This window comes from Trichomonas vaginalis, chromosome IV, assembly GCF_026262505.1.
Source record: "Trichomonas vaginalis G3 chromosome IV, whole genome shotgun sequence".
NCBI lineage: Eukaryota > Parabasalia > Trichomonadida > Trichomonadidae > Trichomonas > Trichomonas vaginalis.
The window spans coordinates 26,188,290-26,210,074 of NC_067206.1; the positions used below are offsets into that span (position 1 = coordinate 26,188,290).

General features: G+C 32.5%; 10 protein-coding genes across 10 annotated transcripts, besides 3 other annotated features; 5 read left to right on the forward strand and 5 right to left on the reverse strand.

Annotated features, from left to right (window-relative positions):
* Positions 1-1,547: 1,547 nt before the first annotated feature.
* Positions 1,548-3,443, reverse strand: TVAGG3_0170890 (cyclin-dependent protein serine/threonine kinase protein; the record flags this gene model as incomplete). The annotated part of the gene is made up of 1 exon (XM_001580195.2): positions 1,756-2,742. The coding sequence occupies one exon, from the start codon at positions 2,740-2,742 to the stop codon at positions 1,756-1,758; it is 987 nt and encodes a 328-aa protein (XP_001580245.1).
* Positions 3,444-3,508: 65 nt separating this feature from the next.
* Positions 3,509-4,771, reverse strand: TVAGG3_0170900 (uncharacterized protein; the record flags this gene model as incomplete). Its single annotated transcript, XM_001580196.1, has 1 exon — positions 3,594-4,709. One exon carries the CDS (start codon positions 4,707-4,709, stop codon positions 3,594-3,596), a length of 1,116 nt encoding a protein of 371 aa, XP_001580246.1.
* A 132-nt stretch (positions 4,772-4,903) lies between these two features.
* Positions 4,904-6,470, forward strand: TVAGG3_0170910 (uncharacterized protein; the record flags this gene model as incomplete). Its single annotated transcript, XM_001580197.1, has 1 exon — positions 5,618-6,337. The coding sequence occupies one exon, from the start codon at positions 5,618-5,620 to the stop codon at positions 6,335-6,337; it is 720 nt and encodes a 239-aa protein (XP_001580247.1).
* A 1,834-nt stretch (positions 6,471-8,304) lies between these two features.
* On the reverse strand, positions 8,305-10,497 carry TVAGG3_0170920 (dihydropyrimidine dehydrogenase (NADP+) protein; the record flags this gene model as incomplete). The annotated part of the gene is made up of 1 exon (XM_001580198.1): positions 8,323-10,299. One exon carries the CDS (start codon positions 10,297-10,299, stop codon positions 8,323-8,325), a length of 1,977 nt encoding a protein of 658 aa, XP_001580248.1.
* A 1,032-nt stretch (positions 10,498-11,529) lies between these two features.
* Positions 11,530-12,710, forward strand: TVAGG3_0170930 (P-loop containing nucleoside triphosphate hydrolases family; the record flags this gene model as incomplete). The annotated part of the gene is made up of 1 exon (XM_001580199.1): positions 11,657-12,700. The coding sequence occupies one exon, from the start codon at positions 11,657-11,659 to the stop codon at positions 12,698-12,700; it is 1,044 nt and encodes a 347-aa protein (XP_001580249.1).
* A 142-nt stretch (positions 12,711-12,852) lies between these two features.
* On the forward strand, positions 12,853-14,430 carry TVAGG3_0170940 (uncharacterized protein; the record flags this gene model as incomplete). The annotated part of the gene is made up of 1 exon (XM_001580200.1): positions 12,853-14,394. The coding sequence occupies one exon, from the start codon at positions 12,853-12,855 to the stop codon at positions 14,392-14,394; it is 1,542 nt and encodes a 513-aa protein (XP_001580250.1).
* Positions 14,431-14,852: 422 nt separating this feature from the next.
* TVAGG3_0170950 (uncharacterized protein) lies at positions 14,853-15,251 on the forward strand (the record flags this gene model as incomplete). Its single annotated transcript, XM_001580201.1, has 1 exon — positions 14,855-15,199. The coding sequence occupies one exon, from the start codon at positions 14,855-14,857 to the stop codon at positions 15,197-15,199; it is 345 nt and encodes a 114-aa protein (XP_001580251.1).
* A 320-nt stretch (positions 15,252-15,571) lies between these two features.
* Positions 15,572-15,736, reverse strand: TVAGG3_0170960 (Ankyrin repeat family; the record flags this gene model as incomplete). Its single annotated transcript, XM_001580202.1, has 1 exon — positions 15,572-15,736. The coding sequence occupies one exon, from the start codon at positions 15,734-15,736 to the stop codon at positions 15,572-15,574; it is 165 nt and encodes a 54-aa protein (XP_001580252.1).
* A 92-nt stretch (positions 15,737-15,828) lies between these two features.
* Positions 15,829-16,206, reverse strand: TVAGG3_0170970 (cyclin-dependent kinase inhibitor 2C-related family; the record flags this gene model as incomplete). The annotated part of the gene is made up of 1 exon (XM_001580203.1): positions 15,829-16,206. One exon carries the CDS (start codon positions 16,204-16,206, stop codon positions 15,829-15,831), a length of 378 nt encoding a protein of 125 aa, XP_001580253.1.
* Positions 16,207-17,699: 1,493 nt separating this feature from the next.
* Positions 17,700-18,523: a mobile genetic element.
* A 3-nt stretch (positions 18,524-18,526) lies between these two features.
* Positions 18,527-18,737: a mobile genetic element.
* Positions 18,738-19,168: 431 nt separating this feature from the next.
* On the forward strand, positions 19,169-20,638 carry TVAGG3_0171000 (kinase-related family; the record flags this gene model as incomplete). The annotated part of the gene is made up of 1 exon (XM_001580204.1): positions 19,169-20,638. A coding segment is annotated over one exon (1,470 nt), but the record flags the coding sequence as incomplete, so codon positions are not given.
* Positions 20,639-21,514: 876 nt separating this feature from the next.
* Positions 21,515-21,785: part of a mobile genetic element that runs on past the window's edge.

Sequence of the window (21,785 nt, forward strand, 5' to 3'; positions counted from 1 at the left end):
TACATTCGACAATTTAAATCATTGTAAATGTATATTTTATTTTAAATATCACGGATCATTATGGTTGAACTATCTTGGTATGTTTTCATGGTTTTTGTTGACTTATGGGAAATAGTTAAATTTTATTGTTCAAATGAAGTCGAAAAGGAGTCAAGCTACCTTATTTGGTATCAGATACTTATGTAGATTGAGAAAAGAGAGTAACTAAATCGGAGACAAAAATTCACTTCAATTTGAAATGAGAGTGCAACTAGCTTTCTTTGGACAATCCTTATATCATTACAATGTCTTTTGGATCATATAAGGGTTTCGTTTTGCTAAAATTGTCACTTTTATAGCATATTTGTTTTTGGATGTTTTGCGAAACCAAAAAAAAAAAAAACTATGATATACAATGTGTGTGTAAAGAAAATACTTTATTTACTAGTTAAAAAATCATTTGGTATTGATCAAGTTATTTTTTCTGGATAAGATATTATATGGATAATTGGATAGAAAATACAATTATATAATCTTGTACCTGGTTTAATTAAGCTAATTGTCATCAGAAACTTGTAATTTTTATGAATTTCAGATTTTCTTTTCATTACTGCTTTTCTTAATAGGTCAAGTTCTTATTTACGTTATAAAGTATGATATTTACAAATATCAAGTTATCATGTTTTTTGAGAAATTATGAGAAACAAACAAAAATGAAAAAGATAGGAATAGCAATGAATAGTGATGTGGGTATAGAAAATGTAAGAGATATGAATGCAAAGCAATCAGTATTTAGGATATTGACCATAGATTTCGAAAAAAAAAATGCTGCATATTGAGCGAAAACTATGATTATATTATAAGGCTGTCATTTAAAGCATAATGAAACTATTCCCTTTTCATTTTAATCGAATAAGATAGTAAAGATTTTTGAATTAGCTAGAAACTGATGAGATGTTTTCACAAATCAGATTTTTAATCTCTATAATGCATAATTCACTCAATATCTCAATTTTGATATTGCGAGATATTTTTGCTATCGGTTTCGCAATTTTGACACAATAGCAAGAGGGTTCTATAAGCATTATTATCAACGTAGAATCTGAATATCATATCAGAAAATGTCGCAAATCTGACATTTACCCGACAAAATAGCAAAAATAATTGAATACTTTTCGCAAAAACTTTAAAAATCGATAAAAATATGAAATATAGATATTAAAGAGACTTTTTATATAATATTCATAAAGATTTTCCAAAAATATGATACCGCAAAATTTAAAAAGTGACGTCTTGAGTGGAGTCAAAGGTCGAAATTGCTAGCTAAATGTTTTTTTAGCGAAATTGCGTATTGTACGTTTTTTTCGCAAAACGAAACCCTTAGATCATAAAATATTAGAACATAAAGCTTCTCGCGACCTCGATTACAAATTTTTCGTATCTAAAAAGCATACAAAAAGTATCATGGACTCCGTCATTTTGGGTTGTACTTGTTAAAATTTTAGAAGTTTTCATGAAGATTAAAGGGAATTGACCAAAAAAAATTTAAAAATTTGAAAAATTGTTAATTAAATAAAAAGATACTAAAGGAATTAATAGTTTATAAGAAGGTGACAACAAATAGATGGTGAAAGTTGATATAAAATCAATAAGCAATTAAAATAAAATTAAAATAAAAGTTTGGCATAAGAAAAAAGCCAAACAAGCAAAGACACGAAGTCTTATAAGGTTGGTACAGTTAAGAAACAAAATAAATAATAAAAAAAGCAGTTGAAATTAAGCAACAATTGGAACCAGAGCCACGCGAAGTGGACGGACTGGTGGTGAGTATGTTGGTGGTTTGTTGATGATGTTAGCGTTAGCAACATCGAGTGAATGTATTTCCGCGAAGGAAATTGTTGGAATATTTGTTGGTTCTGTTTCGAAAGGATCACTGAGAAAAGGAGAGCACAAAGCTTCATCGACAGTGATTCTCTGGGAAGGATTGTACTTCAACATTCCCAGAATTAAAGGAATTGCTTCTGCAGCCTCTCCGACGAGACATTCACGAAGAATATCATCTAAGGAGCGATTGCAGTCGCGTATCATACTTAAGAGGTTGACATTTGAGTAGGAGTTATTGGCCAAATCTTCTTCATTTGGCTTTCCAAGAAGAAAAACAATTGCTGAGAGCTGGGAGATATCTGATGATGTGAGTGGACGGAATAATGGTATTCCTGTAAGCATTTCGAACAAAATGGCTCCAAGAGACCAGACATCTGAGGAATAATCGTATTGTGTGTTTCCAAGGATGATTTCTGGTGCTCTGTAGCCTGGAGTGACAACGCCAAGTGTGCGCTGAGAGTTACCTTTTGTCAAATCACGAGATAAACCAAAATCTCCAAGTTTGACAACATTGCCACGTGTAACAAAGATGTTCGCGGGCTTGAGATCTCTGTGTACGATGTTTAGATCATGACAAGCCTTGACAGCATTGAGAATTTGCTTGAAATAGCACTTGACAGTCTGTAATGGAAGACCCTTTGGATTTCTTGAGTGAATGAGGCCATCAAGATCGAATTCGCAGTAATCAAAGACCATGTAGGGCTCTTCTCCACTTGTAGAACGGAAGATTTCTCTGAGGTTAATAATATTTTGATGTTTGAGAGTCTGGAGGTTAGAAGTTTCACGATAGAATGCTTGTGGTAAGGCCTGATTCTGGTTGAAGATTCTGACCTTTTTGATTGCAACAACTTCGCCAGTTTGTGGATCAATCGCCTTCATGACATTACCATAGCATCCTTGACCTATCTCTTCTATAACGCGGTATTTATCAAAAATGGATACCCGATTCTGATGGGACGGGCTAAACGGAGGAATGGTAAAAAAACTGGTTCATAATCGTCCGGCTAAATAAACTATTCAATTTAGATTGTAAAAGTGACATGCGACCAGACAAACAAGTACGAACAGTTTTTGATTTGTTAGTGATTTTTTTATCATACAATATAAATAATGCATGGTTTCTTCTAAGAGTGAAATGGAAAAATTTGAATACTATCCATTGAATCGAAAAACCAAATTGAATGTTATCCATCATGACATAAAATTGATTTGACCACATATCACTTGAATATGTTTTTTACCACTGTTTCAATCATAGATTAAATACCATGCAATATTGTTCTCTGAAACTCACAGAATAATTTCCAAAAAAAGCACAAAAATTTCATTTGAATACTTTTAATTTTTATCTTCAAATTTTAAAATTTTAATTTTTTTGGAATATATTTTCTCGAAAACGGGGTTAGCACTGGGAAAAAGAAGATTTTATAACGACAGTTTGAATTATTTTTTAAATATTAATATGTTCTTTTAGCTACATGATTTAAAATAGCATATTACCTAATATTTTAATTTCAAATCTGATATTTCAAGATAAAAGTAGGTCCTTCATCTAAAATATAATACATAATTACATTCTGAAATATTTATCCCCATCTGTTTTCATGAAATTAGCGTTTTCTTTTTTCAATTCAACCAAATCTGGGGGATACTAAAAATATAAAAGTACGTTGAAAATTTATAAACAAATAATCTCATTTTATTCAATAAAATCTCTATAATAAATAATTTTAATGTAATTCAAACAGTGGTGGTGGAACCTTTGCCTTTTCAGTATGAATATGGTCCAAAACAATCGATAATGGGATAAGGGGTATTATAAACATGATAATTAAGAAAATCAAGATGAAAATATTGAATTTATCTTCTTTCTTGCTAGTAATGCTCCTGAATTCTGATACAATAATTGCGAATAGTCCGAATGATACAAATGGGAGAGTCACAATTCCAAAAATTCTCCTTCCTTCTTTCAAATCCATATAATTACCAGGAATAAAGTAGTAAAGAAGAAATGCAGCGTATACAAATAGAGTTCCGATAAATGTATGCCATAGTTTCGGATCATAGTCGTCTAATAAGATTTTTGCACAATTAACTACAAATGCAGCAGCTATTATATGCATAGCTGGCATTTTACCAGTAGCAAACGCATTCGTGATCTCATCTGAGTACCAAAATGAAGATAATATGTATGAAAAAATGGAAATTACATAGACTATAGTAATCCAAACAGATTTTCGATATAAAACTACTGGTAATGCCATGTAAGCAGAGTAGAGAGTTGCTGCTCCAAGGAACAAATTAAAAGTCAAATTTTGGTATTCTGGAATTTGAGTAAGGAGATATAATATAATAAGGACCACAGAATATGGTCTTCTATACGCAAGCAAGAATAATGCAAAAGCCCAGTTTTGAATGACGTAGATCGATTCGTGGGTTATAATTTTGTATTTACATGTCCAATGAAGCTTTGTGATATTAAGATTATGACAATCGAGAGTATTATGGAAGGAAATATTATCTGTTCCGTTAAATTGATTATGATAAAACTTCCATTTTGGCGTAAATTTACTATTTTTATCAAATTCAATCTTTGACGGATACCAAGAAGTTATATTTTCGACGCCATTAACGAATGTCCGAGTATATGTAATGGTTGGCTTTGTATTTGCATCTTTTGTGTTTTTATACTCAATAACAAGATGCTGACGAACATCAACAGTATTATTATATTTCTTTGGAATTGTGAAACACCAGTGTTTTTGAAAATCAGTTTCTTCTTTGATATCTCCTACGACTGTTAAAGAACCTTCCCCAACTACATAATCGTCAGCAGCTTTAAACATTATGTAACCTAGAATGATCAGTTCTAGATATAGGAATAAATAGGATATGTTGACAATTTTCCGAAACATTGTAAAAAAATGAATAAATTTGAATTCCAATTCAAATACTTTCTATCATACGATTAGATAATAAAGCCAGTTGTAATTATTATTTGGGAATGTTGAACGTTTATAAATTTTTTTAGAGCTGATGATTTGGATCCTCTTCTCCTTTCTTACACGAACTTTAGATACACACCAAACTATCGCAGACACTTTATCTATGATAGCAACATCCATTTCATCATCAGATACAAATATAGAACCGAGTTTAAACAAAAACTTTGATATATTATATTCAAATTTACCTAAAACCAAGGAAGTGGATTACTACGTCGAATCTATTGCAGGAAATAATCGAAAAACTTCCGATATTTCAACTAATTTAACACAGGATGTGACTTGTTTCCCAGGACAGATTGTTTATTTATCAATTCGATTTTACTCAGAAGAGAATATCAAAAACATTCAGGTATTAAATGGTATTGACGGAACATCAGATTTTAATTTGGTTTTGAAGGATCCAAATACACAATTTTCACTGTTTGCAAAGTCATCAACTTATAAAATTCAACAAAAGAATGAAACGTTTATAATTAATGATTCAAAGCCCAGAACAGGCTATAATATCGAACTTAATTCCAAAAATAGTCAAAATCTATGCATTGGAAAGATTATATTCGAGCGAAATTAGATTATTACTAAATGTTTGTATTGTTTTTTTTAGTTATTTTCTGATATTTTCAATGAGAATTCGTTATTTCTGTTTGAATTTGAGTTATTTAAATGAGTTATATAAATTCCTTTCATTATCTTTAAATTCAACGTGAGCTTGATAATTTATGCAAATATGTCACTTTTTAATAATTATGAAACATATTGATATTGGATTTAGTACATATTTATTAGGCTTTTTCGTAGGCATTGCAATTCTTTTATTTGCATTTATGTTACTCGGTATGTTATATATGCCAAAACGCTTGAAAGGCCATCCAAAAAGAATTACACCCCCAGATGAGAAAGAATCAGCTGACTGGCTAAATATTCTTTTAGCAAGATTAAATGCTTCACACATAGATGCGCAAATTCTTTCAGAAGTTTGCAAATTATTATCCCAAAAAATCGCAAGCGAACCAAAGAAACCTGATGTTTTAACATCAGCCGTTATTACCCCATATAAACCTGCTGACTCTGCTCCTTTCATTTCAGATATTCAACTAAAAAATGAATCAGACGAAGAATCTACACTCAGTTTCTTATTACATTTTCAAGGATCACCATCAATTTCAATTGCAGCAACAGTATCAGCAGGCCCAATTGATATACCACAGCTATTTTCCTTCCATATGAAAGTAGAATTAATTTTATGTCTTCTTGTTGCCCGTGTTACTATCAAATTTAAGAACGATAAATCAAAGGAAATCTCGGTATGTATCGGAAATGATCTTATTATTGATATTAATGTTAAACCACTTCTTGACGATCCAAAGAACGCATCTCAGAAGCATATCGAATCAATATCTACTTGGTTCTCAAATTTCGCTATTATGAGTCTTCGTGGAAAAACTTTTAATATCCCTGTTCAATAAAATATACTATTTAACTTGTTTTTATGAAATAGATATTTTTTACTCATTACACAACTCATATTTTAGAGATTTTCTAATAACTTTTAAAATTTAAATTTATATTTCCTTAAAATAAGTTCAGGGAGCTTTAAAACAGTCATTCTTAGCAATGCTTTTATTAAACAATTGTAATGATAACTAAATTCTTTAAATAATCATGAAAATTGAAATATCTACAAATACATGAATTTTTTTCGACATCTTCTAATTTTATCCAAAAGTATGAATGCTGGACGTAACGAGTCCTTCCAGAAATTATTGGACCTGGAAATAATTTGGGTTTTGCTGATAAACAGTTGTTCATGGAAGATATAGCATAGTGCCAGCCAGATTCTGCATCAATTCCATCTAAATAAGAACATCCTGAAATACCTTTAGAAATTCCCGAGAAATTTGTCCATTGATCACCTTTTATGAATTCATAATTTGTAGCTTTTGCTTCGGTTAAATCAGAATCTTGTTTCCAAATTTGATACGAGTGAATTTCAGGATATTCAAGTAAGAAGAATTTTTGAAAAATTCTTTTTAGATAGCGAGAAACGTCTTTGTATTTAGATATAATCGAATAGGTATTATAATTTTCATTAAAAACCATGTTAGTATAAGAATAATACTCGTTATTTGTTGAATTATGGTGTGCTATTAATAACCATTTAGCACCATAATCTAATTTAAAGTAAGCATTATCAATTTTCCAAATATTTGAATCGAAATCGCCAATATCACCATAGATATTTGGCAAAAATAATAAAAAATGTCAAAAATTGAGATCTTATAAGGTGGTCTGAATAGAACCATTATGAAGGGGATTAGATGTTATGAGTGACGAATGGAACCAAAAAACACGATTTTCCTCAATTTGGGAATCAATTTACCCCTACACTTTAACACAAATAAATGTCTAATCATTACCCTACTTCCTTTTTTTTACAGCTTCAAGATGACCAATTTTTGATGCAAAACTAAGTGAAGTATATCCATTATTATATCATAGAAAATAAAATACATGAATGAGGGGAACTATTGCTTTTTTGTTTTAATTATAGTTTATTGTTTTCAATAAAGAGAAGTCTTGAAGTTATTATCAGATATATGTTTATTAAATTGTTATAAATGGAACTAAATACTTTAAAAATTCATGAAAAATGACATTTTTGCAAACACAAGAATCTTTGTAGATATTTTCTAACTTTATCCAAAAGTATGAATGCTGTACGTATTGCACCAATGTTATTATTGGACCTGGAAAAGATTTAGGGTGTTCTGATAAACAACGACTCATAGAAGATATTGCATAACTCCAACCATAATCTGAAGAAATTCCGTCTAAATAAGCACAGCCTGGAGTGCAGTAACTAATTCCTTTAAAAGAAGAAAAACGATCACCTTTTTGGAATTCATAATTTGTAACATTTATTTCGTCTAATTCCGAATCTTGTTTCCAAATTTGATAAGAATGTAATTCAGGATATTCAAGTAAGTAAAAATTCTGGGAAACTCGTTTCAGATAGTGAGAAACGTCTTTATATGTAGATATGATAGAATATGTATTATAATTTTCATTATAAGTTAAGTTTGTTTCAGGATAATACTCGTTATTTGTTGAATTATGGTGTGCTATTAATAGCCATTTAGCACCATAATCTAATTTAAAGTAAGCATTATCAATTTTCCAAATATTTGATTCGAAATTATTAATATCACCATAGATATTATACAATCAATAAAAATGTCACTTTTCTATTAAGGTTAAAGCAAAACTGAATGACTTTGCTTGTAGATCTAGTGATTCAGAATTTGTTGAGTCTTATTCATATATAAAATCGAAATAAATCATAGGTTAGATGATTTCAGACGCTGATTAATAAAATAACTAATTTATGATAAAATTAAAAATTTAAATTTTGTAAAAAAACTACAATGAAAATAAAAAAATATAAATTATCTTACCAATGCTTAGCCTTAGCATTAAGTTCTCTAGCCTTTTCACGTGTGATAAGACCGCAAGAGTTTGTTGGGCAGACAGATTCGCAAAGGCCGCATCCGTTGCACTTATCTGGATCAACTTTGTAGACCCACTTGGCTGGGATAAGTGTGATTGCATCGTTCGGGCACATTGTGCATCTTCCGCATCCGATGCATGTGTAAGGGTTGACTAAGTGGTTGATGAGTGGTTCCTCTCCGATATTCTCGATATCGAAGTTTGCGTTCTCCTTTGCCCAATCTCTGATGTTCTTGAATCCATCTCTCCAGATTGCGAAAGAAAGAGAAGTGTTGAGGTGTTCGATGCCTTGTCCTGTTCTCTTGATGTCTCCTGGCTCAAGAACACAGACTAAGTATCCGCGTGCGAAAGCGTTGAGAGCATCACGTTTGTTCTTTGCTCCGAAGTGGATTGATGGGGATTCGCCATGTCCATTGAGAACAATGACAGAGTTCTCACCAAGTTTCTTTGCCTTCATGTATTCATCTGTTGAATCACATGTAATTTGGACGAAATCAACATCCTTTGTAAGGAGTTTGAAGTCATCTTCGAGTGTCTCAGATGAAGCATTGATTTGTGCACCAAGGATAGCGTTTGCGAACTCCTTTCTGAGTTCTTGGACCATCTCGAGAACCTTCTTTGCATCGTTATGCGCGTGGAACTCTGTTGGTTTTCCTCTCTTGTAAGAGCATGGATGGTTCTTGAAGTTTCCAACGCCAATGACAACACCACCCCAACCTTTCTGCAAGTACTTCTTGCAGGTGTAGATGCTGTCTGTGAATGAAGAAGCGCCGGCAATGAATGGAGAGATTGTTGTCTTCTTTCCATCCAATGAAGCTGTGATGTCTGCTGGACGATGCTCGTATTCGAAGGATGTGAAATTGGAGATCAAGTCGGTATCGATCTTTGGAGCTTCCTGGCCTGTGAGGAAGTTGTGGCATCTCCAGGCTGCGTTCTTTCCTGATGCAGAGGCTTGGACAGCGGATGTGTTCTTGCCTCTAGCTTGGCCACAAACGAAAATCTTGCCTTGTTCGGTGCCTTCTTTGATGTTTGTGCGCTGGCCGAGGGCAGGAACAACCATATTGAGGTCCTTCCATGTAACATCTGTATCTGGAATGGCGTTGAGGTTGGAATCGTACTGGCAGCAGTGGATTGTTAATTTGCCGTTCTCTTCTTTGACGACTTTCTCGATACCGACACGTGGAACGACGTTAACGCCGAGGTAGGCCATGACACCGCGCTCTTCTGGAGCAAGTGGAGCTTGATCTAAAGTACGGCGGTAGAAGATGACGACGCAGGAGGCGCCGGACTTGATGGCTGCAAGAGCAATATCAACGGCAACACCACCGCATCCGGAAATACCGATGGACTTGCCCTTGATGTCTTCTGGCTTCATGGCGAAGAAATCTTGGGAAGAGATGCAGTATTCGGAGCCTGGGCATGTAAGCTTGCCATGGTTTTGAGAACCAACGGCGTAAATAACGGCATCGTAGTCTTTTTCGTTGGCTGGATCAAATGGAGTGTTTAACTTGATCTCTGTGTCACCAACCATGGAGAGTAAATCAAGATCCATCTTAAGAACATCGTCTGGGAATCTGTACTTTGGAATCTGCTGGACATCGCCACCAACAACGGAGTTCTTCTCAAAAATTGTAACTTTGTGGCCCCGAGAAGCAAGGCATGTAGCAGCTGAAAGACCAGATGGGCCAGCACCAACGACAGCGACGTGCTTGCCTGTAGATGGAGCCTTCTTGATGAGCTCGCAGAATTTGCCATCCTTGCAGGCGCGCTTGATGATTTCAGCCTGAAGAGCTGGAATGTTGATGGAAGCATCGAGCTTTTGACGAGAGCAACGGGACATGCAGTGATTAACTGGGCAAATAACACCGCAAACAGAGCCGAGAGGCTGCTTGGAGTAGATGCAAAGAGCTGCATAATCCATATCTGACTTTTCTCCACTGTAAGCTGCATTGATGAACTCAGATGGATCAACTTTGCAAGGACATTCTTGGTTACATGGCTTTTCTGGACATTGGAGACACTTGTCGAGCTCTGCACGGAACTAGTGTCCGTTTAAATATCTGTATCCCTTCTTTGGATCAACCTTGGATGGAAAGTTTGTAAACATTCACCCTTGAATAATGTGAAGTTAATTTTGTGGGTACTTTTCAATTTTTTATTTTCTGTCAACAATCGATCGTTTCATTGTAAAAATTGAATAGCCAAATCAAGATTAAGCTAAATTCCTATTAATTTATAATCAACTATAGTAAATGAACCATCATTGCAAAAAAGTAGCAAAAAGTGACCTAACCCATTATAAAATTCGTGATCGGTTAATAAAATTATTGATCCCACATCAATTTGCATTATAAAGAATTTTGAATTAATTAAATTGAATTAGAAAAACTCATGAGATCGAATGACCTTATTAATTTCACCTAGAATTGGACTTAACTTATATAGGCTGTTTCATCTTTTCATTGTCAAAGATATTCGTCTTATCAATATATATCTAAAAGGATAATAAACAATGAGAATGAATCATCCTTATCGTTATGATAAAATGGGGCAAGAGAGCTGTACGCTTGTAGAAAATTATAAAATATCATACAATATTAATTTTTCAAAAAATTTAGTGTTTTCCGTGGCTGTAATAGATCACACTTAATTAAAAACACATTTCAAGAATGAATGACAATATTTTCAATCATTAATCGCTTAATATATAAAAAATAATATTTCTATTTCATTATTTATTTCTTATAACAATATATTTTTGTTTATTAGTGACAAATTGAAACTACACTCATGTAAAAAGCAATAATTAAAAAGTCTGATTCAAACTTCAATAAAGATATTCGTATAGAATGAAATAAGAGTGGAATCTAACTATTTCTAGCACAACATATTCACATATCAATAAGTATTTCTAATAAACTAAAAAAATCTCGAGAAGATTGAATCAAATGAGAACCAATCGTGTATCACCACAGCTTGCATAATAGACACAGATCACTAATGTATCACCTGAAAAATGGTTCAACTTGACTCTTTATTATTTGTTCACAATGCCTGCAATAATCAAAATAAATCAATTTTCATGTTCAAGGGCGTGCAGCGCCGGATGAAATGAATGAAATAAAAAACTATCGTAAAAAAGTGAAGAAATTTTTTATATGAGTTTTTTTCACGATTTATACGAGAAATATAGGAAGGAAATTAACTATGGTGTACCCATATTAGTTTTAATCCTTGGAATTATTATTTATATACTTACACGCCCATTTGTTCGCTTTATGGGACCTCTTCCATTTATTTATAACGCAGGCGTTATCAAATTGCTTGGCCAATATTTAGAAACACAACCATCTCGACACACATTCTTTATTTACGGTCCATATCAATCCGGAAAAACAAGGACTTTATTACATGTTTCAGAATTATATGGTCAAAAAGGATTTTTACCGATCAACTTAGATTTTTCAGATGCAAAGTCTATTGAAGAGATAATTGGCTTCGGAAAATTAAGTATCATGCGTTCTATTAGTGATCATACAAATTATCTTAAAAATTTAACAGTCAACGTCACCGTCAAACCAAAGAAAAACGCTAAAATTCTTACACCAGAAGATCTTCAACTAATACAACGCAAAATCGCTTCTTTACCACTACTTCAAGAGAAATTATTAGCAGAATTAGATCGTTCTAAGACAGAATCTGATGGTCTCAAAGACTTCTTTGGCCATCTAGAGGATGCTTTTGACGATTTCAGGCCTGCAGTCTTTATTGCTGGTGGTCAAAATCTTCAACAGCATTGTTTGCCACTTTACAACGCTATTCTCTCTCATGCCGCACATAAGGACCAATACATGGACAGAATTCCTCTTATTATTGAAACATCAAATGCAATTTTGAAGATGAAAGTTTGGCCACCTCATTTCAGATTGGTTGAAGTCTCTAAAGTCACTGATCCATATAAGTACTTCGTTAAGGACGTTCACTGCTTTACAAGACGTGAAATGAAACGTATTATGGTCGTTGTCGGACCACACGGCGGTGAAATAGAGTCAGTCTTCGAACAGCTTAAAATTGGCTACGAGATAGAACATGCTTTGAAGGAACGTGTAGATAATTTGAAATTTATACGCGATTATCAGCTCTACGGCACTAGATTTGGCCAAGAAGTATGCAAGACAGGTAGAAAGTACTTTGAACAAATCAATTCTACAGAACCATTTGCTCCTCTTGTTGTTAATGGTTATGTTTATATTGATAAGTTCAATAACCTTGTTCCTGCCAATAAAATTGTTCAGAAATACATTTGTAAAGCAAATCCTTAAGTTTTAAAGTGAATAAAAGAAATCTTATGAAATATTTTTTTTTGTTTACTACGTATAAAACGATTTTACTATATCTAACTAAAAGGCTACGTATTGCTTAAATACTTTATGTACTGTTGTGAGATGAAATTTTTCATATAATTGATTTTCAAATGTGCCAAGTCAATGCATCAGCAACGTTTTTATTTCCTGACGATTGCCCAAAACAAAACAAGATATGGGGATCAATTATATCAATGTCACAAGATAAGAATCCTAAATTAATTGTACCAAAATCAGATATTTGTCCAAAATGCGGAGCTTTCAAAACTCCTCAAACAGGATGCTGCCCAATATGCGATCCTGCAAAATTTTATGATAAAGATACTACATTATATTCTTTAGATTACAAAATTAAAATCGATAATGAAATTCATGAACACCTTATCTGCTTAGTCATAGATCTTTCAATGCCAGACAGACTGCTTCAAGACTTAATTTCAGCTATTTCTTCTCAATTTGGATATTTTGCTTTAGAAAATGTCAAATTCATGCTTATTTTCTTATGCCAATGTCCTTTATATATTCACAAACGCAATAATACATTACATGTCGGATATGAACAGATTTTTTATCAAGATTCAAAATATATTTTTGAAATTAATGAATTTATTGAAATATTACTCGATATTTATCCAATAATACAAACATGTAGCCGATTGCCAATGAGTTCGCAGTCATTTCATGGTTTTTTGGACCAAATTAAATCAGAAAATATCACATCTTTACTTTTATTCCATAATTTTCCATTAATTCCTTATCCACCAACTCCATTTAAAGTACATAGTATTTTTGTTGCATCAAATACTCCAGTTCCTACGAATATGATCCAAATTTCTTTGGAAAATAATTTGACATGGAATTCCGGCTCAATTATTCACAAATCTCTCATTGATTATATCAAAATGTGCATGATGGAGCCGTTCGGACCATTAGACATCAAGATATTCGTTTCCGAAGGTTTAGAAATTGAATGGCTTTGTAATGAAGAAAATGAAAAAAATTACCAAGCGAAAAAACTCAATTTTACGATCAAAAACAGCTGCAAGGATACATCATACGCATTGACATTGAATGAAGGAAGCAAGTACAGCCATAAGAAGATATTTACAATGCAAATTGCCACAAAATCCGAAAATGGAATTTATATAACAAATCGAGTTTGGCAGAAAGCAGAAACGATGGAAGAATGGGTTACATCATTGAATCCTATTGTCATATCATCTATTTTTGCTCGCCAAGTTGCAGCTCATCGAGTTTTTTACGCGAAAAAAGGAATTTTCCAGAAAACTATCACATGGAAGATCTCTTTGTTCGAGAATCTCAAGGGAACAACAATACTCCTCAAAAGAGCTATATCTAGCATTTCAAAATTGCTCTCAAACGAACCTCCGATTTTACCTCCAGATTTACTTTCTTTAATCCATTTTAATTTGATCACAAAAGGATATGCGTATAACGCTGACCTTGTCAATGCAGTAGTTAGTTGCGATGCTGATTATTTAATTCCAATTCCACCATTATTAATATATTCCAACAAGAGTCCGACATTTACTGATGAAGATTTAGTTGCATATGAATGGTGCGTGACGCCAATACCTGTTTTAGTTGATAAATCTATTTTTGATAGAATTCGAAATTCAGTTTTGGAATAAAAATATTAATCTGTTTGTTTTCTATATAATGATATTACAAAAGGGGGAACTTCGTCGACAACAAAGGTATCGACCAAAATTGTTCCCATTATGCTTGATATATGAAGTATAGTAATAGTGTGTATGGACTCATAGAATGACTTTCGTTTGATTTCGAGATATATTATGATCTTCTAAAATATCCATATTTTACTTGATAACGCATATGTTTTATCGTATTATGAAAATTAAACAAAAAATATGGCTTAAGAAGAGCAAAATTCGATGCTAAAAGTAAATTGTTTATTGGTGTTACATTTATTTTTCTTTACTTTAGGATTTTTCAAATTTTTATCTTTGATTTTTCATGTTATAGCTTCATAATTTTAAATATTCACAAATCAATAATTTCTAAGCATATTTTATATAGAAGTTTGATGTTTTTCTATGATGGAGAAGACATGGATCAAAAAAGTGACAAATGGGCAAAGATCAAACAAAAATTGTATTTGATGCCGATTCCAGAAGAAACTTTTTGCTAGCAAATAGGCATGCTCGTGAAATCAGAAAGAATAAAGCTATCAAACGTAATCAAGAAAGACTCAAAGAAGAAAGAAAAGAAAGACAACGCCAAAGAAGAGAGCAAGATGAGGAATTTGCTCGTGAATTATCAGAAAAACAGCGCAAATTAGGCATAAAACCAATGGATATTATATCCCAAAGGTACCAATACTCAATTCCAACTGTAGAAGTTGAAGCTACAAAGCCAGAAGAGCCAGAAAAAGAAGAACCTCATGTTGAAGAGGAGAAAAAGGAAGAAAAATAGATATTTTGTTTTAGATTAAAAATAGAGATTATAGAAATTAACAAAAGTTTACAATCCATATATACGTAATTACATATGTTATACAAAGAAATTATCCCAACCTGATATTACTATTAATACCTCACATATTGCCTTTTTTTTCACTAAAATTGAAGATATATAGTTGAAATATAGAGACACATAGAGAAAACATATATAAATACTACATTTTCATTAATGAAGAAAATTAGATTCGATGTTTTTCTTTTAGAAAAAGCATTTCAAATTGACTAGTATGAAAGAGTGATATTCATATATAGCTATTTTATCTTTTGCACATGCTTGTTTGATGAAAAATTCATAAAAGAAGAAATGACAAGAGAGAGAAGCTTTTTATATTGGAACTCTAATTGCACCATGTGAAATAAGAAGTTCAGCCATTTCTTTATTTTGTAACATATCTGAAAAATTAAGCGCTGTATATCCACCTCTAGCTTTTGCATTGACATTTGCACCATGAGAAATAAGAAATTCTGCTATTTCCTTATTTTTTGTCATAGAAGTTCTATGAAGAGGAGTTATTCCATTGACGTCCTTTCCAGTGATATTTGCACCTTTTGAAATAAGAATTTCGACCGTTTCTATAATATCTACTGCATAATGAAGAGCGATTTCTCCTCTATTATTTTTTTTTCATTAATATTTGAACCATGTGAAATTAGGAATTCGACAATTTCATTAAAATTAAAATGTGCTGCAATATGAAGAGCTATTTCTCCAAATTCATCTTTTTCATTGATATTTGCACCATGTGAAATAAGAAGCTCAACTATTTCTTTACTATTTGTTCTTGCTGCATAATGAAGAGCTGTTTTCTCTTCTTTATCTCCTTCGTTGATATTTGCACCATGTGATATAAGGAGTTCAACAATTTCTTTACTATTTTTATTAGCTGCATAATGAAGAGCTGTTTTCCCATATTTATCTTTTTCATTGATATTTGCACCATGTAAAATAAGAAACTCCATTGTTTCTGTACAATTGTGATCTGCTGCTATATGAATAAGATGAATTTTTCTTTGTCATTATTCATAATTGCTCTATAAATTGTATTTTCTGTATGAATATTCAGATTTCTAAATTTAATTTCTTCCAAATCACCAGACCTGTCTAATTTAATTCCATATTCTTTATAAAATAGGATGTTTGAAACATCGTTAACATTCTTGACATCTTTGACATGATAATCATCAGTTATGAATTTAGCAAGTGTTAAGTATGATTTTATATAGCGATTTTTATAGGGAATAATATTCAAAATATCTTTTACAATATTTTTGGAGAACTGATTCTTTGAATCAATCAAATTTATTTTGATCAATTTGTAAATCTCTTTTAATTCTTCTTCTTTATCTGTTTTTAACTGATACAACACATTGTATGAATCGATATAGTATTTGTATATACTTCGAAGTTCAGTGTATTTGTTTGGATGAAAGTCTGAACAAATGTTATTTGTGCTTTACAATATAAAATATCTTTAAAATTCATTTGGGAAAATATATCTCCATTAAGAAATAAAAGCTAAAGTTTCAAAGTGGTAATTTTCAGTTGAGTCACTTTTTGGAAAATTTGGAATTTTTATATCAAAAACAAAACCCTAAAAAGCATTCAGTTAATTCGTAAATAATCGAAAAAGTGTTAATAAATAGTTTATCTATATATTAATCTTTGATTTAGCTTATTTATTCGATCCGCAAAGTTGGTACCTAAAGCGTTATAGACTAACCCATGAGTGGATAACCCATGAATGGAAAATTCCCTACAAGGACACTTTTCGTGATGACAGTCTTTTGAATTTTTTTCCTGACACGATAAAGTTCTCAAAAATAAATGTAAGCTTCTAATTTTCTGAACTTTACGACCGGACGCCTTGTGATGCCAAACCTAGTTTTTACTGTAATTTTTGGCTGAGTCACTTTTTGAAAAATTTACACTTTTCCAACGTTTTGTCAGGGGCGCGAAGCGACCCAAAAATGTCGGAAAAGTGTAATTCTCAGGTATATGATTATTTTTGCTTTTAATGCCGAACAGCATTTGAATCAAAAATAATCGTATGCCTGAGAATTTGGAATTTTTAAAGGGTAAATGTTCGGTGCTTGCAGATCATAATTTTCAGCAATTTGAAATTTCTGGATTTTTTTTCATTGAAATTCTGAAAAAAATATTTGTGACCATAAAATCATTACCGTACCTTGAATAACCGGCGAACCATTCAATTGGTCATAGACCAATTTGAGATACCCTTTTCAGAGGAATCTAAAATGTTGTTTATATGGTTATTTATATATTATTTAATCATTTTCTTAAATAAAAATCATAAGTTCTCAATTTTTCTTCATAACGATTCTTATAAATTTTAATGTTTTTACTATGAGTGCTAAATATTATTAATTACTAAATGATTTTAAAAAGAAAAAACATGTTTTTACTTTGTACGTTAACATACGTTAATATCACTGAGATTGGGACAAAGTTGCAATTCGGCACTTTTTGTAAAAAAATGGGGTCATACTCATAATGAATAGAGACTTATAGCCAAGTCTTGATATCATACAGGGAGAATATACATTGATAAGCAATTATATTTTATAGTAGTAGTATTCAGAAATTCTTACAATTTACAATACAATTTTCAAAAATGGATAAAGACTTATAGCCAAGTCTTGATATCATGCAGGGAGAATATACATAGATAAGCAATTATATTTTATAGTAGTAGTATTCAGAAATTCTTACAATTTACAATACAATTTTCAAAAATGGATAAAGACTAATAGCCAAGTCTTGATATCATGCAGGGAGACTCTCTACAAATACAAAAATTGATTATCATAAGGAAATACAAATTTATCAATTTTCATGTGAAAATTACATAAATTTGTTCTCCAATAAATAGCAATAATACTTTGAATGTTATATTAAGTAATATAGCTTCAGGTAAATAAGCTTACACTTCAAAAATATACTGTTTATTCATTAATTTTAAAAAAAGTCCAAATTATCTAATCTTGCTTACTCTTCCTTTAAACTTCTTTGTGCCAAATTTAATATTGCCTTCAAAGATGGAATAAGGACATTAGGTTCAATCCTTCGGCTTTCGACAATTTCCAAAATGTGTTGAATTAATTTCAAACATTCATCGTGTTTTGAAGCTCTTTGCTCAACAATCTGATTACCTGCCCTTGTAAGAATTCTTACTGCTCTATCTTCATTCAAAACATTAGCGACTTGAACCTTAATAATCGCATTTGGAATCACAACAGTGATGAGAGTTATGACGATATAAAAAAATATTTTATTATACTCATTCGAAATTAAAAATAATAAAATTTATATATATTAATTTCATTAAATCAAGGTTAAAAATCTCACCGGAAAAATAACCTCAGTGTGATAAATTTATCACCGGAAAAATTTACAATAAGGTTAATACCGAAAATATCGAAAAATCAACATTTAAGGTTAATTTAAGAGTATGCACTTTTGTCACCTACTCATGGAAGTGTATTCGTGGATTACAATTGTGAATTCAGATACACTTCCATCTCAAAAAATGCAATCAAATTTGTATTGAATTGCATTTTTTGAATACATGCTATTGGCAGTTGGGTTTTTAGTGCATTTATATTATATTGGTACTAAAAAAAAAAAAAAAAAAAAAGGTAGTGGGGCTTCCAGGCACTTCGTGCCCTCTAGCCCCGAAGATGTTTAGTATAACTTTGTCCGGACAAGTAAGGGTCTATCGTCGCTACAGGAAAAGTTACAGGCGTTCCAAGGAAGTATACTTTGAGAAGCCTTTCCCCCTTATAGAATGAGATAGGACGGTTATTTTACAAAACTGACAACACTTTGACCGAGTAGTTTTTTGTGCTGAACAAAAAGTGTCATATAAACATCTGTCAAAAACCGTTTTTTACTTCACTTAAAATGCCACGTAAGCTACGTAAGAATATACGTAAGAGGAAGAGAGCAGTGAAACATCCAATAGTAAAACTGACACCACAACAACAGTTGCAACAACAAATGATGAATGACCCCACTATGTTGCAACAAATGTCAAGCAACCCTATGCTTTTAAACCGAGTTATTGGTGCACAAAGTGGAGGTTTAAGAGCGGCACTTTTAGCGAAAATGGCAGGCTATGGTGGAGCTGCAGACGGAACAGCTTATAACCCTCAAAGTCAAATGAATTTGAGTTCACTCAAAAATCAAATAACAGATGTCAAAAAGTCAAACATAGACATACAGAAACAAATAAGTGAAAACGAAAAGAAACTAGAATATGACAGACACACAAAGAAACTCAATGAGTTAAACGTAGAGAAAAAGAAGAAAGAAGAACAACTGAAAGAACTAAGTACAGAGGAATATGCGAAAAAAGTGTCAGAAAAAGCAGCAGAAGTAGCAAAAATGGAACAAGATGTTATAAATTTGAAAAACCATACTACTCAATATAAAGTACTGAAAGATGAAGAAATAAAACAAAAAGCCCTGAAGACATATATGGATAGCGATGAGTATAAAAAAGAAGTTGAAGCAAATGTAAAGGCAGAAAAACTTTTACAGTTGCAAAACCAAACCGTACAGTATGAAAACTTAGCACAAGAAAGTAAAAATAACGACGCAGCCATGCAAAAGGCAATGAAAAGCGCAGAATATATAAAAGCTAATAATGACTGGTTAGATGCCCAAGCCAACGCCAAAGCAGCCCAACTTATAGGGTCAATAAGGACAAAAATACAAGCGGATGAAGACAGTTCAAATGAAGCTTTAATGAATGCTGACTTTAAGAACGCCTTCGAAGCTCTTCATAGTAAGGTGAAACTAGTGAACGACTTCTCATCTGGAAAGAAACTGAAGTCTGAAGGTTTCGACAAAGAGTTAAGAGAAGTAGCACAAAATATGACGAAAATAACAGATGCAGCAACGAGACAGGCAGTTCAAAGTGCCTATGACGCCGTTAGAGCAACTGTTGTGGAAAGTCAAGAAAAAGAGTTACAACAGACCAAAACAGACCTAGTAAATGCTTTCTTAAAAACGAAAAGTCAGGTAGGACATTATGCTGCAGATGGAACATATGTGCCAGCTGGTGGAACTTATATACCAGCTGGTGGAACTTATATACTAGCTAGTGGAACTTATATACCACCAAACCCTCCAAGAGAAGCACCTGCACCAGGACTACCTAAAACATTTACATCGTCACATGGACACAGACACAGGCATGCACCAAAACCAACACAACAACCAACAGTTCAAAATCCAGCACAACAACCAACAGTTCAAAACACTGCACCACAACCAACAGTTCAAAACACTGCACCACAACCAACAGTTCAAAACACTACACCACAACCAACAGTTCAAAACACTGCACCACAACAACCACAAACAGAGCAAGGACATAAAAGAAGTAGAGAACAAGGAAACCAAGAATTCTTAAAAATGCTTAGGGAAGACTATGGTTACCCAGATACTCTTGACTTTAGTGACAGATATAAAGAAGCTATTAGAAAGTTCAAGGAAGGAAATACTGACCCGAACCTATTTAGCTTTATGGTTCAGCACCAAATGGGATATAATTTCAAACCTGGAAAATACAAGCTCGCTAAGGGATATGATTTAATAGCATATCATCCAAATGACATGAATGAATTTACTCCGAGATATTTGGTGTCAGAGCTAAATGATAATTCAACTCTCTTCATGAAACGCGTAAAAAATAGAGACGGAACGAAAGAAGAAAGGTTTATGAGTCCGGATGACTTAGATAGGGAACTTTTTAAAAACGGTCTCGGAATATATGAAATGCCACCAGATGAGGTACAAGAAACTCCACAGGAAGAAGTTCAGATACAAACAGACATGGAAGAAATAGTTCAGCAACAACAGCTAGAAGAGCCTGAAGGAAACGAACAAGTCCCTCCTTTGGAAACTAACTTCACAGAACTAGATGAAGATTTGGAACAGCCGAAAAATCTTGACCCTCAACAAGTGTATGCGGAGAATATGGAATCTTTCCAAGAGTCTAAGAAAAATTCGGCTGACATAGTAGAAGAATATCGAAAAATGTTCGCCGACATACAAAAGACTCCAACATCAGATGAAAATATTCAGCATAGAATGGAAGTACTGAAAGAAAATGTACGCAAATACAACAATCCTTTTTACTTACGACCATATAACGTTCAATCTTTGGCTGAACTCGGTGAAAATAAAAGGTTAAATTTCAACAAAACATATAGAAATGAAACATTGTTTAAAGTTCATTCAGAACCTAACCAATATGGAAACAAACCTACTTTTGTTTCTGCAGACTATGGAACTACAATGAGATGGGTCATAAAGCTAATCCGGATAGGTGGTTCATAAACTTACAACCACAATTCCAAGAAGTTGTAGACGCAATGGAAGTGAATGGTGAACCAGATATAGCTGGTATTTTCAGCGCGGCTTTAATGCCATTGAAAGATATGAAACATGCAGATATTTTGGACCAGTATGAAATGAACATGGCTGATGGAAATATAACACCTGACGTTCT